Consider the following 13,582-nt stretch of genomic DNA (forward strand, 5'->3'; position numbering starts at 1 on the left):
CTGGCCCTCATGCCAGTTACTTGCAGGAAAGACCCTAGAGATGGAGCAGCTGGTAGGGTGGGCAGAGGAGGAGGGAGCAGTGTCCTGTGAGGTACTGACCTGAGGAAGCCCTGGGACAGTTATTTTAAATACTGATAAGACAAAAAGAGCAGGATAGAAATATATTCTGTAAATGAGTTTCATAGTGTGGTCATCTCATTCCACACAGTCTGTTCTTGGTCTGTTTCAATAACTATGTGTTTATGAATTTAAAGCTTACCCAATATAAAGTGCTTTTTAGAATAAATAATGACTTACAAAAATCTTTAATTTTTAAAAATTTGCCTTAATTACTGTATCAGTTTCCTAGGGGTGTTTAATCAAGTACTACTCATTAGGTAGTTTATAACAACAACAACAGCGACAATGATAACAATAGTTTATTCTCTTACAGGTCACAGTTTGAAATCAAGTTATCAGTAAGTTTTTTTCTAAGTAAGGCTTTGTTCCAGGCCTCTCTCCTAGCTTCTGGTGATAGCTGGAAAACATTGATGTTTCCTAGCTAGCAGATGCATTGCTCATCTCTGCCTTTATCTGCACGTGGCCCTCTCCCAGTCTCTGTTTCTGTTCTCCTCTTATAAGCAGGCTATGTTGGTTTAAAGGTCCTTCCCATTTCAATATAACCTCCTTTTAACTTCAGCATTCTGGGCATCACCTCTAGGTATCACCTGAACACCTCTGGAGTTCAGGACAGCTCTTTCCCCGTCTGACTCCAGCTCCTCTCCAGTCCTTCAGTGCCTTCCTGAGAAGCCAGATATAAGGTCCATAATGGGAGTGGGGACTTACTTTGAACCCAGTAAACCAGTTCTGTACACCATGGTTAAGGACTTTTCTGTCTTGGGATCCGAGGGAACACAAAAAATAAGCCTATGGACTTATTTTTGTTCCTTATCCATGTCTGTAGGGCTCTCCCCAAGGCTAGACAAAGTTGTTCTCTTATAGCACCCCTGTAGTTCCAGCTCTTCTTTATGGATTAAGCCCCAAACCATGTCATTAGCTAGGAACCCCAGGCTGTGGCCATCTTCACCTCATTTAGCCCTAGGGCAAGTTGAGGCGTCTCACAGCTGTGAGGATTATTGTCTTGATTGCAGGTGCTCAGCCAAAGCAGAGGAGACTCAGAGGCTCAGAGCCTGCCCTCCATTTACTTCCTACAGCCAAGGTTTTGGAATATGTTTTGTTTCCTGAGGTTTCCCCAGGCTACTGAATGGGATGGAACTCAAGAAAGGAAATGCCATCCTCCTTATTTCTGGTTCTCCTGAGGGCCTTGGGTTTGATGTCCCTGCACACGAGTGTTTTAGAGCTGTTTCCCTCAGATGAGATGGAATAAAAGGGGACTGACTTGCTATTTCCATTTTCTGATTCTAAAATAATGACTCATTGTAATAATATTTCTTATGGTAGCATTCTCTGAAGAAACAATTATGATTGTTGAAAATGTTTTGTAAAATGCTGCACATTATAACACTAGGTCATAATGTAGCCATGGATTCTTATACTGCTGGAGATACTGTTGAAACAATGCCAATAGAATATAAAAATCAAGATGGTTCTTAATTATTCTGGGAAATATTCTACCTACAACTAAATCTTGATTCTGATCATTCATCTGTGTGATTGCATGTACTGTTGAGAAGTTTTTCATTTTTTTGGGGGGAGAAAAGTTTCCCTGAGCTTCTGAGGTCTGCCCTGTGCTGCCCCCCTGTACCCTACTCCCTGTGCACAATCTTCTGAGGCCATTTGCTTCTAAGAAATGCATTCTTTTTAAAAATTCAATTGTTTCCCCTTTGCTCTTCTCCCTGTTTCTTCTTGAGGTTCCAGAACTGAATGGATGAAATTTGGAGTATGCCAATAGAAGGGTTCATGAAGATACTCAGAGAACTCTGACTGTACCAAAGAGGCTGATTCCAGTTCAGAGGCAGGATGTGATGGACAATGTAGTTTCACATGGGAAAATCTCTCCACTATGTGTCACAGAAGCCTGGATGGTTACAGAGTTTGGAGAAAAGGGAATATGAGGAACACAATATCCAGAATGGAAGAGACCAGGACTAGTAGAGATCAGGTAACCCCATTCCTGTGGAGTACACAATACATGAGTTTGAGGGTCAATCTCTTTTCTAAAACAGATTTTAAAGAAGAAGAACATTGTATGTCACTGTTTCTTCATATTTTCTTTTTCACCAGAGTGACATTTTTCTCCCAGGAAGCAATTTCAGCAACACACCATATTTAAAACCCATGGTCTTTGTGATTCCAGATGATGGAATCAGGTCTTAATCTTTTTTCCTTTCCTCTTTTCTAGGATGTTCTATAATTTTACACATGGAACATGATCATCAACAAGCTTCCATAAATTCTAGTCATGCACATTTTGTGTGGTCATGTGAAATGATAGCAGAAAAGAGTGGTGAAATTTAAAAATAGAAGTTACATTGACATTAGAACTAGATATTCTTACCTTTCTATTGATTTTTCACCACAGTCTTGGTCATAGGGGACTCTGAGAACAAAGCTCAGGGATCTGTGGGATACAGACTGAGGCTACCTGAACACAAGGTTATTAAGCACTTTTTGTATCATCATTGTATTTCTAGAACTCAGAACTATTTCAGCAGTTGTAGTGACCCACCTCTCACCACGCCTTACCTCCTAACAGCACATCCGCTATGAACTCATTGTTGGATTAATTCACTGATGAATATAGCACCCCATAATCCAGTCATTGTTGCAAATCTCAAACTCCTTATAACCATTTATGTCTTAATGGATGGAGAAGCATCTTCCCATGTAAAGAGCAGGCCTGCATTGCTGTCAGCAGTGGTAGGTGTGGTATAGAAGCTAGGCTGCTAGCTGTGATAATAAGGGATGAGCCAAAATATGTGAGGGGCAATGAGTGATCAAGTGTGTAGTGATCTTCAGACAGAATGGTCAGGACTCACCGCAGAGTCGTCTTCGCTAGAACATAAGGTAGAATGGCACCGCAAGAGGACCTGGCTGTCTCTACAGGGGTTCAGCAAATGGTTAACAAGTGTGCAGGAACTTTGCTGGGGAGGTGTGAGAGTCTTCCTAAGAATGAGTCTTGGTGTAGTGAGTGGTCTCTTGGTCTCTCATGTTTCTCTCAGCTCATTGCACCTGTTCACATGGGTTTAGTCATGAAGAGAACACTGTACTGATCATATGGGCCTTCCCAGTGCACTTCTCACGTCAGAAGTTCAAGACCCAGGTGATACAGTGGGAGGAAAATGTGTAAGTTCTGAGCATATATGTGAAGGTGGTTATGTGTGTGGGATGAGCTGCCAGAAAATATGAAGGAAGGAGAATGAAGCAATTAGAGACTGTTCATGGACAATAAGGATGATGTACTCTTGGGAGTCCTTAGAAACCTTTCCTGCAGGGAAGCCAGAGACAAGAGGCAGCTGAGTTGAACAGAAAGATATAAAATAAGATTATGTTTGCCCTTGGGTTTTGAAAGGATTGGGTCTGAGACTGGGCAGTCCTCTGGGGCTCTTAGAAAATGTCACAGAGAGAAGGGCTGAGTCCGGTGCACTTCCACTGCCCTCTCCTCCCTCATGCCAGAAAGTGTTCTTTGCACTTGCCAATTAAAACACTTAATCATGAGGCTGTCATCCCCCAGAGCATGCAAGTAAGAGATGATTCCTATGGCCAAGCAGTGAGCAAATACAGAAAATGACTGAGGATTGTCAAAGATGTATTGTTGATTAAAATTTTGTTGATAAATGGCTTAACACAGAGCACTAGACAAATGACTTCCATTCACTAAAGCACTTCTGCATATAGACAGTTGAATTTGATATCTGTTTGGTGATTATTCCATTTAAGATTATAGATACCACCAAAGGTCACATTGTAAATGTCACACAGCAAGGAGTAATTGACATTTTCTTATACATAGAACTCCTTCTTCCCAAGCTGATTCTGTATGGTTATCTTAAAATGTTTAAAGCCTGTTTTAAAATTATGTGATTTCAGTCATCTTTTATTTGAATAACATTTATATATTATATTGATATATAATATTGATATGTTATAATAATCTTTGATATATACAGCCATAGGCTAATTTTTTGGGAAAACACATTGTTATTTTAGTCAATATTTTGTGTGCAGTTTTGTGTAACTTCAGAGTATCAAAAGTGTGAAGCAGCCCTGCATTACCTCGACAGTGAACATGTTCATTTATAGCACTGTGTGGTTGATCTTGTGTAAAGTTTTATGACTTAAACAGTGGTCATTGATGAATACTTTGTTTGGGTCCATCTTTTGGCTATTGTGAATTGTGCTACTATGAACACAGGCATTTACTTAACCTTGCGCATATTTAATTTTTTTCTTATAGCTTATTTTTTTGCATGCAGAACTTGAATTTATTTGATGTTTATTTTGGAGTATGACCTATATTAAATTGGGCCTTTAATGGAAGTGTAAGTTTGCTCCTTGTGTCCACTTGTCTTTATGCATATCAGATTTAGATAGAAAAGACTTCAATATCTAGTAAGGGAGAGTGTCTCATAAGGTGGAGAGAAAATTGCCTTGAACAGAAATATGTCCTTCTAATGTGCCCCAAGATGGTGGGGAAAGTGAGACCCAAGAGAGAGGGGCACGTTATGGTTGATCCAAAATGTCCCCCTAAAGTCACATTTGTTCAGCGCTGGGGATCTGCAAGGTGATTGGACTATTGGGACTATTGGGAGGATTAATCCTTGGCTGGGGATTTAGTTCAGCGGTTCTACCGCCTGCCTTGCAAACACAAGGACCTGAGTTTGATCCCTGGTAACAACAACAACAAAAAAAGTGGATTAATCCATCAATGAGTCCATAGTTGAATGTGCTATAAGGAGGGGGGTCTGGTTGGGGGTCGGTCACTGGGGGCATGACTTGAGAAGGTATATTCTTGTACCTGGCTCCTCTCTTTCCCTCTGCTCTTGGCTACCATAGGTTGAGAAACTTTCCTCTGCCATGCCTTTCTACCATGCCATTTATACCTTGGCACCAGCTGAGTATAGGTGGACTGGACCCTCTAAAATCATTAGCCCAAATAAACCTCCCCTCTTTTAAGTTTTGGCAACCAGAAATTTGTCCCAGTGACAGAAAAGTGAATAATATAGGATCATATCATTAAAGGGAAAAAGAAGCTCATTCTGATTCTTAGGATCTTGGGAAGGAGGATTTCATTTGACTTCATTTTCCTGGAAGGGCTCGACTCAATCACGATGTACATTTGTTGTGTATTAGCTATAGTCTTTGTGTTTGTGTTCTGCCGAAATTCTTACGTTAAAACTCGATGCTCAATTTGATGAAATTTGGAGGGAGGGCCCTTGGGGACCAATTACATCATAAAGTCAGAATCTATGAGAGTGAGATCAGAGCCTGTACTATAAGAGACCTTGGAGAACTCCTTTACCCTTTCTGATACATGAGAACCCAGCAAGAAGGTCCCTGCTTATGAACTAGGAAGCGGGTCCTCACTAGTCACAGAATTTATCTTGGACTTTCCAACTTCTAGAACTTGGATAAGTAAATTTCTGTTTTTTACAGGCCAAAATGTTGTTATAGCAGTTCAGACAGACTGAGACAGTACTGCCTGTTGTTTAATGAACAAACATTTGCACTCTAGACAAAACATTTTCGAAGGCGTGCCTGGAACTGACCTGTGCCCCAGTACAAAAGTGTCAGTCACAGAGGGAAGAGGGTAATGTTTCAGTCTGCTGCTGCTGATTGAAAGCATCTCATTGTTTTATTTATCCAGGGTAGATAGCTTGAGATCCTGGTGAAGACTTCTGGAGTAGTCCCATGTTCCTTGTCCCCATAGGAGACAATACCCTGGACCACATTGTTACATACCAGAGGCCCACCAGAGTCCCCCTGTAGGCAGAGAGAAAACAGAACTAAGCCAGGCCTTCCTGTTCCTGCTCCCCTAAAGTCCTGTTTGTCAGAAAAGGCAGGGACAGGTGGGTTTCTTCGGCTGTGTGTGTGTGTGTGTGTGTGTGTGATGGCAGGTTGGTGGGAGTGCAGGAGAGCAGAGGGTGGCCTATGGGCACTACCTATTAGTGGCTGGGCTTTACAGTCTCCAGATCAATCAGAATCAAGGTGCCTTCACTTTTCCAGGAAAATGCTGGATATATGTTGTGGGTCTTCTTCCCTTTCCTTCAGAGATTATATTGATGGGAAAAAGATCTCCACCCCACCTTGATCTGATCTGGCCGCTAGACTGAGGTTGTGGAAGAACGGAGTCTGTTCTCATTGTCTAAGTTCTGCCAAGCCTGCCTGTCCCAGGAAGTATTGGCAGATGCCCATGAGCTTACCTTGAAGGCGGCCTTCCTTTGCCTTGGATCCCCCACACAAATCTCAGTCTGGCTGTTGTAGGAAGGAAAGCGACAGGTGCACTTCCGATCTCTCTGCACTCTCAGCTGCACGTCCTGGAGTTTGTCTGACCACCTATGCAGGTTGACCCAGCCCCAGCCAGCCACTGTGCACAAGGCCCCAGGCCTAGGCTTCTCTCTGGCTTTAGGCAGGGCCACTGGTCTCACGAATCGATTCCGTGTGACTCTATTCCTCAGCTGCAGGAAGAGTGCAGGCATTCCTTCTCAGGTGGTACTCCCAACCGACACTTGGGGACTGGTTGTATAGCACTCACCTCATGTTCCCCCAGCCCACTGCCCTGAAGCCCTGCCTTGCTTTCTCTACCAATGTCCCTGAACACACTGAGGCCCCCACACTGGGAGAGACCAGGGTACACCAAGAAACCAAAGGGTCAGACAGGTAGTACCTGAAGTAGCATGATGTCATTCAGGGCATTCGTTTCATTATATTTGGGATGACGGATGGCTCTGAGCACAGTGACCTGTTGCTGGGTCCTTTCCTGCTTCTCAATGTTGTGGGCCCCCAGTGTGACATTTATGGCACTGCAAAGCAAGGGGTGACCTGTAAGTAAGTATGAGAGGCAGAAGCTATGGTCCAGTAATTCTGCATTGCCATGGACATCCCCAGGCAGGGCAAGACTGCAGCTGGAGAGAGGAGAGAATGGAAAGGTCCCAGATCTGAGCCCAGACCCCTGTTGCTCAGCATCCTTGAGCTGGAAATGAGAAGGGATGATGACCTTTAATGTTTGCACCTTCAGATTAAATTGTAAAATAGCTTGAATTCATATGTTGAGCCCCAATGCATGCTTTTCATCTTCTCCCATTCTTTTCTCCTCTTTTATACCAGCCTCTTACCTTCTGTTTCCCCCATCCTTCCTAGTCTTTTTCACCCTTTCACTGCTACTAGTGTTGCTTTCTGTGTCTATACCCCTGAAGAGTTCTTGAATCCTCACCTTCCCCAGCAATGACCTGCTGTCATCACAAAGTCTTCTCGCACAAGGAATCCCCCACAACTGCTCAGACCTTCTGGACTCTCGACCTGAAGAAATGCCATGTAGGGGTGGGAGTGGGGCCTGGCCTCTCGTCCTCCAATGATCTTCCCTGGAAGGAAGCATTCAGCACTTACCTCTGCTCAAGAACCTGCAGTGCAGGCACAGGTTGGTGGCTTCAGAAAGCCTGGAAGGTGGGAGTGCAGGAGAGGAGATGTGGGAGAGAGAGGAGCTGATGTTGAGTGGTGGGTTCTGCAGGTGCCAGATGCTGGGAGGAGGCTCCCAGACTCTGCAGACACCACTGCCACCCCAGACCTCATCTCACCCCCCTCCTCTGCAAGGGGAGAAGAAGGGCTGCTCCAGGCAAGGCCTTGCTCAGCTTCAGGTCTGGAGGAGAGAGGCTCGGTTGTTATCTAGGATGAACTCTCCTTGAAGTTCACTGGCACTTCCTCCCTAGGGAACTTTGCACATCCCTCTCCGAGTCCAGCTATGGACAGCACAGGATTGGTGTTTAAGAAGCTAGAGCTGGGCTGATGGAACTGCTATTTCTGTATCTCTGACCCCTAGGCTCTGACATGTGGGAAGGATAGAGAACGAATTTATATAAAATATGCAGCACTTACCTTAGACCAGGGTCAATTCTAAGACTTATGCACATCAATAATTCAGCACTCACAATTCTGCAAGGTTGTCATCAATATTGTGGCAATATTGTTCCCATTTAATAGTTGAGGGGACAGGACATGTGAATTCAAATACATGCTCAAGCATGTAGAATGAGGATGTGCCAAAGTAGTGTGGCCCCAGAGTCTGTTGGGTGGGATCAGACCTCTGAGGTTGGGGCTGGTCACTCACCTGCCTGGGCCCCGGGGAGTAGGATGAATCCCAACAGGAGCAGGAGTGGCTGCATCTTGCCTGCAAGTCTGCTCAGTCAGTTGCTGCATATATTTCCCTCTGGCTGACTTTTAGCCTTTGCGAGAGGAAGGAAGAGGTGGGAGGGGGGCTTGAGAATTTACAGCCCCATGGTCCTGCTAGTGTGGTGGTTGCACCACCCAGGGCTGCCTGGGAGGTTTGCCCACCAACTGCCAGTGACCTTGGCAAAGAGGGAATCATCCAAGCCAACATCCTGATCTCCCACTCAGTTGCTGAGTCAGTGGTGACAGCAGAAAGAGGAACTCAGGGCAACCAGAAGGGGTCCTTGGAGCTGTGTGTTTCAGAAACCTCAACCCACTCAAGCCCCCAACACCTTCAAGAAGACATGAAAACGGGCAGCTGCCTATCCTCACCGCATCCTGTCCCTGTGACTTTAGAGCTTCCATCGCTTGGAATCTCAATGAATGTCTTTGTATTGATGAATGCAAATTTCATGGATTACTTATACATACTTATTAAGGCTTGGACAAGGGTGAATGAAACCTGGTGTGGCATGGCTGGGGATGTAGGCGAGGACACCAGGGAAAAGTAAAAGGGAGCTGGAGAGGAAGAGTCAAGCTTGGATGTCTCTACCCTCTGGCCCAAGGCCACCCTGCTGAGGTCCCTGTTACTTCCACTTCTTTGTCAACGCAGACTGAATAGCTGCTCTTCTGAGAGGGTGCAGTGTTCTGCCAGAGAAAGACAAGGAAAGAACAAGACTTTGTCACTGATACTTACGCTTTAAAATCACCCGAGCCTGACAAATCCTCAGTAAAAATTATGCTCATCAATAAAGAGATACATAAAAATTGGTAAATATAAAGAGTGGATCCAGTACTGTAAGTCATAAAGACTAAGGTTTCAGTAATTTGTAGGAAAATGGCTTCATCTTGAGACTATAATTTTAAGTTAAATAAATAAGACACAGGGGCTAAATATCTCATAGTTTCTCTTATATGAGAAACCCAAAGTTAGAAATAATTCAAAGAGCAAATAAAAAAGAGACTGTAGGAATCAAGGAGGGAGGAAGACTAAGGATTTTGGGGAAAAGGACGTGGCAGGAAGTGGAGTTAAAATGATCAGGATGCTGTACATGTGTGTATGAATTTATCATAGTGATTACAATTATTGTGTATCACAAACATACACTAAAAAAGAATGTTTTTAATCTGATAAAAAATTACCCACAAAAGTCCTACTTTTATTTCACTCAGTGGTGAAGCATTGGCAGTTTTTTCTTTCAGAGCAAAACAGTACAAGAATAGCTGGATACAAATTATTGTCTGTTCTATTCGATATTATACAACTAATTTTAGCCAGTGCAGGTAAGCAGGAAATAGAAGTAAAAGCTATTAGGAGAGGAAAGGAGGAAGCAAAATTGTAATGATTTGAGAAATGATTGTATACATAGAGAATCCAGAAAAACCTACAGTTTAATTACCAAAATTATTTAAAAAGTTAAAAAAATTTGGTAGTAAAGCAATTTAAAAATTATTCATATTTCTACATGTTCAGTAACAGTGTGTGAAGTTGAAAATTAAAAATGTTCATATTTACTTGGGCCACCCACTCGGGACTGCTCCTGCCCCTCAGGAGCTTTTCTATCAATAAATCTCTTCCTACTTTTAACCTTAAAGTATTAATATTTGCATGGAATAATTGGATGGAGAGACATATAACAAAATCTAAACATAGATTCTATATTTATGAATTAGAGATGAAATGTAAAAATGTCCTTTTCCCCAAAACTGACCAATATATTTCTTGTACCTGAAAAATAGTTTGTAAAAGTTAACTCATTCTAAAAAACAAGACTAAGATGGGAAGATTTGCTTAAAAAAAAGTCACAGTAACGAAGGTGATATCAAACTGATGAGACACAGAGCAGGCTAATTGGCTAGACTCTCAGACAAGTGGACACTGACACACACCCATGTGGATACCTGATTTGTGATGGTATTTGAATTTACCATTACAGTAGAGAAGACTATTTATTCTCTTCTCCCCAGTAAATAGTACTGAGAAAATAGGAGTCACATATTTTCTCTATGTGAAGTATCATAGAGCTTGACCTTGTTTCATGTCATATCCAAAAATGCATTCTAGATAGTTTATGGATCCAAGTGTGAGTGAAGATTAGAAAATACATTGTATTGAGTTCTTTATATATTCTAGATAATAGTCCTTTGTCTGAGGAGAAGCTGGTAAAAATTTTTTCCCACATTGTAGGTTGTCTCTTAGTTCTGTTGATGGTTTCTTTTGCAGTGCAGAAGCTTTTTTAAGAAGATAAAATCTCACTTGTTGATTCTTTGTGCTAGTTCCCGTGCTACTGAGGATTTGTTCATAAAGTCTTTTCCTATGCCAATGTCTTCCAGAGTTCTGCCTAACTTATCTTCCAGCAAGTTTAGTGTTTCTGTTTTAATATTTAGACCTTTAATCTATTTTGATTTTAATTTAGTGCATGGTGAAAGATAAGGGTCTAGTTTTAATCTGTGGCAGGTTGAGATCCAGTTTTTCCAACACCATTTATTAAAGTGGCCATCCTTCCTCCAGTGGGGATGGTAAGCTCCTTTGTCAAAGATGAGGTAGTCGAGTACATCTGGAGTTGTTTTTGTGTCTTGCAATCTGTTCCACTGATCCTTGGGTCTGTTTCTTTGCCAGTACCATGCTGTTTTTATCACAGTGGCTTTGTAGTATAGTTTCAAATTGGGAATTGTTATACCCGCTGCCATATCTCTGTTGCCTAGGATGGCGTTTGCTATTCTAGGTCTCTTTTGGTTCAAAATGAATTTTTGAATTCTTTTTTCTAGTTCTGTGAAATATAGTGTTGGAATTTCTATTGGCATTGCATTGAATCTGTATAGCAGTTTTGGTAGTATGGCCATTTTCACTATGTTGATTCTTCCTACCCAGGAGCAGGGGATATCCTTCCATTTTTTTATATCCTCTTTGATCTCTTTTTTCAGAGTTCTGTAGTTTTCAGTGTAAAGGTCTTTTGCTTTTTTTTTTAGATTGACTCCTAGATACTTCATTTTTTTGGATGCTATTGTGAAAGGAATTGTTTTCCTAATTTCTCTCTCAGTGAGTCTGTTATTTGTGTACAAGAAGGCTATTGATTTAAGAACTCAAAACAATCAGACCCCCCAAATATAAAGACCCAATTAAAAAATGGGCATCTGAAATGAACAGACATTTCTCATACAAAGAAGTAAGAGCAGCAAGTAAGTATATGAAAAAATGTTCACCTATCACTGGTCATATGAGAAATGCAGATGAAAACAACACTGAGATTCCACCTCACCCCACAAAGAATGGCTGCTGTCAAGAAATCAAGCAATAACAAATGTTGGTGGGGTTGCAGGGAGAAAGGAACCCTTCTCCATTGTTGGTGGGAGTGCAGACTGGTGCAACCACTCTGGAAATCAATATGGAGATACCTCAAAGAGCTGGGACTAGAGGTTCCATTTGACCCAGCCATCTCTCTGCTGGGTATTTTTCCAAAAGAATTAAAAGAATCATACCGTAGTGATATATGCACACCTATGTTTATAGCAGCACAGTTTGTAATAGCTAAAACTTGGAAACAGACCATTTACTCATCAGTTGGATACTGGATAAAGAAGATGTGGTTTTTCTATAAAATGGAGTACTACTCAGCCAGAAAGAATGAGAAATTAGATTTCATTCATAGGAAAATGGATGCATGTTGAGGATATATTCCTAAGTGAAATAAATAACTCACAGTTTCTCTGGTGAAAAACTATAACAGTACATAAGATCCTAATGAGGTAATTGACAATGTGAAATAGGAAGAAAAGGGCTAAAGTTGTAGGGAAAGTGGGAAAGGGTAGGGGAAAGGGAATAAGGGAAAAGAAAAAATATGAGAAAATGAAAAAATGGAAACAAAGTGTTTGTAAATGGGGAAGGGAGAAGGAGGTGAAGGGAGGGCACGGGCAAGGGGAAAAAAATGAGAACCAAGACCTGTCATGTAAAGGTACAAGATCCCAATAATGAATGTAACTGTACTGTATACCTAGAATGTACCAATAAACTCAATTAAAAAAAGAAAGTACATTGTAACTATATCTTCATGATAAAGGAAGATTGTAGACACTACTATGTATGAAAGTACTAAAAAAAGGAAGAAAGTGCTTATACCGAGAGGATTAAGCAATTTGATACATTAAAATTGAGAGAAAAAGACCATTCATAAAGACACTTATAACACATATAACTAACACAGGATTTATATTCTTTTTTTGTGGGGGTGTTGAACTCAGGTCCTTGCGCTTGCAAGGCAGGCCACTGAACTGCTGAGCTAAATCCCCGGCCCTACATAGGACTTATATTCTTGTTGTATAAAGAAGTATAAATCATATGAAGGAGCTAAATAAATCAATAAAATATGGACAAAGACCTTTAATAACCTTCTTTCAAAACAGAAAATTCAAGTGACCAATAAATCTATGAAAAGGTATTAATCTTACCAAGTCCCAGAGAAGGACTGAGACACCAGCTCCATCACCCCTCCCTCCTGTGTATATACCCTAGAGAAATGTGTACAGTTTTACCAGAAATGTGTTCAGGAGGTCATAGCAGCGTTATTCTTTTTTTTGAGGGGGTACAGGGGATTGAACTTAGGTCCTTGCTCTTGCCAGGCAGGCAGCAGAACCCCTGAATTAAATCCCTGGCCCAGGATTTTTTTTTTCTCATTGAGTTTATTGGTACAATCTAGGTATACAGTACAGTTACATTCACTATTGGGATCTTGTACCTTTACATGACAGGTCTTGGTTCTCATTTTTTCCCCTTGTTCGTGTCTTCCCTTCACCCCCTCCTCCCCTTCCCATTTACAAACACTTTGTTTCCATTTTTTCATTTTCTCCTATTTTTTTTCTTTTCCCTTATTCCCCTTCTCCTACCCTTCCCACTTTCCTTACACCTTTAGCCCTTTTCTTCCTATTTCACATTGAACAGTGTTATTCTTTTTTTTATTGTTGTTGTTCAGCTTTAATTGAGTTTATTGGTACATTTTAGGTATACAGTACAGCTTTATTCACTGTTGGGATCTTGTACCTCTACATGACAAGTCTTGATTCTCATTTTTCCCCTTACCCCTGCCCTCCCTTCACCCCCTCCTCCCCTCCCCATCTACAAGCACTTTATTTCCATCTTTTCATTATCTTACATTTTTTCTTTTCCCTTATTACCTTTCCCCTGCCCATACCACCTTCCCTACACCTTTAGCTCCTTTCTTCCCAT

The 13,582-nt window shown here is 41.6% G+C and overlaps 1 protein-coding gene across 1 annotated transcript; it reads right to left on the bottom strand.

The window, feature by feature from the left end:
• Positions 1-5,230: 5,230 nt before the first annotated feature.
• Positions 5,231-8,371, bottom strand: LOC104864182 (cathepsin G). Its single transcript, XM_010626983.2, has 5 exons — positions 8,264-8,371; positions 7,373-7,520; positions 6,827-6,962; positions 6,363-6,617; positions 5,231-5,922 (listed from the first exon to the last, which is right to left on the bottom strand). The coding sequence occupies exons 1-5, from the start codon at positions 8,316-8,318 to the stop codon at positions 5,758-5,760; spliced, it is 759 nt and encodes a 252-aa protein (XP_010625285.1). The 5' UTR covers positions 8,319-8,371; the 3' UTR covers positions 5,231-5,757.
• Positions 8,372-13,582: the final 5,211 nt, after the last annotated feature.

The sequence above is a fragment of the Fukomys damarensis genome, unplaced genomic scaffold (genome assembly GCF_012274545.1).
Source record: "Fukomys damarensis isolate Sample0158 unplaced genomic scaffold, DMR_v1.0_HiC HiC_scaffold_17, whole genome shotgun sequence".
Lineage (NCBI taxonomy): Eukaryota > Metazoa > Chordata > Mammalia > Rodentia > Bathyergidae > Fukomys > Fukomys damarensis.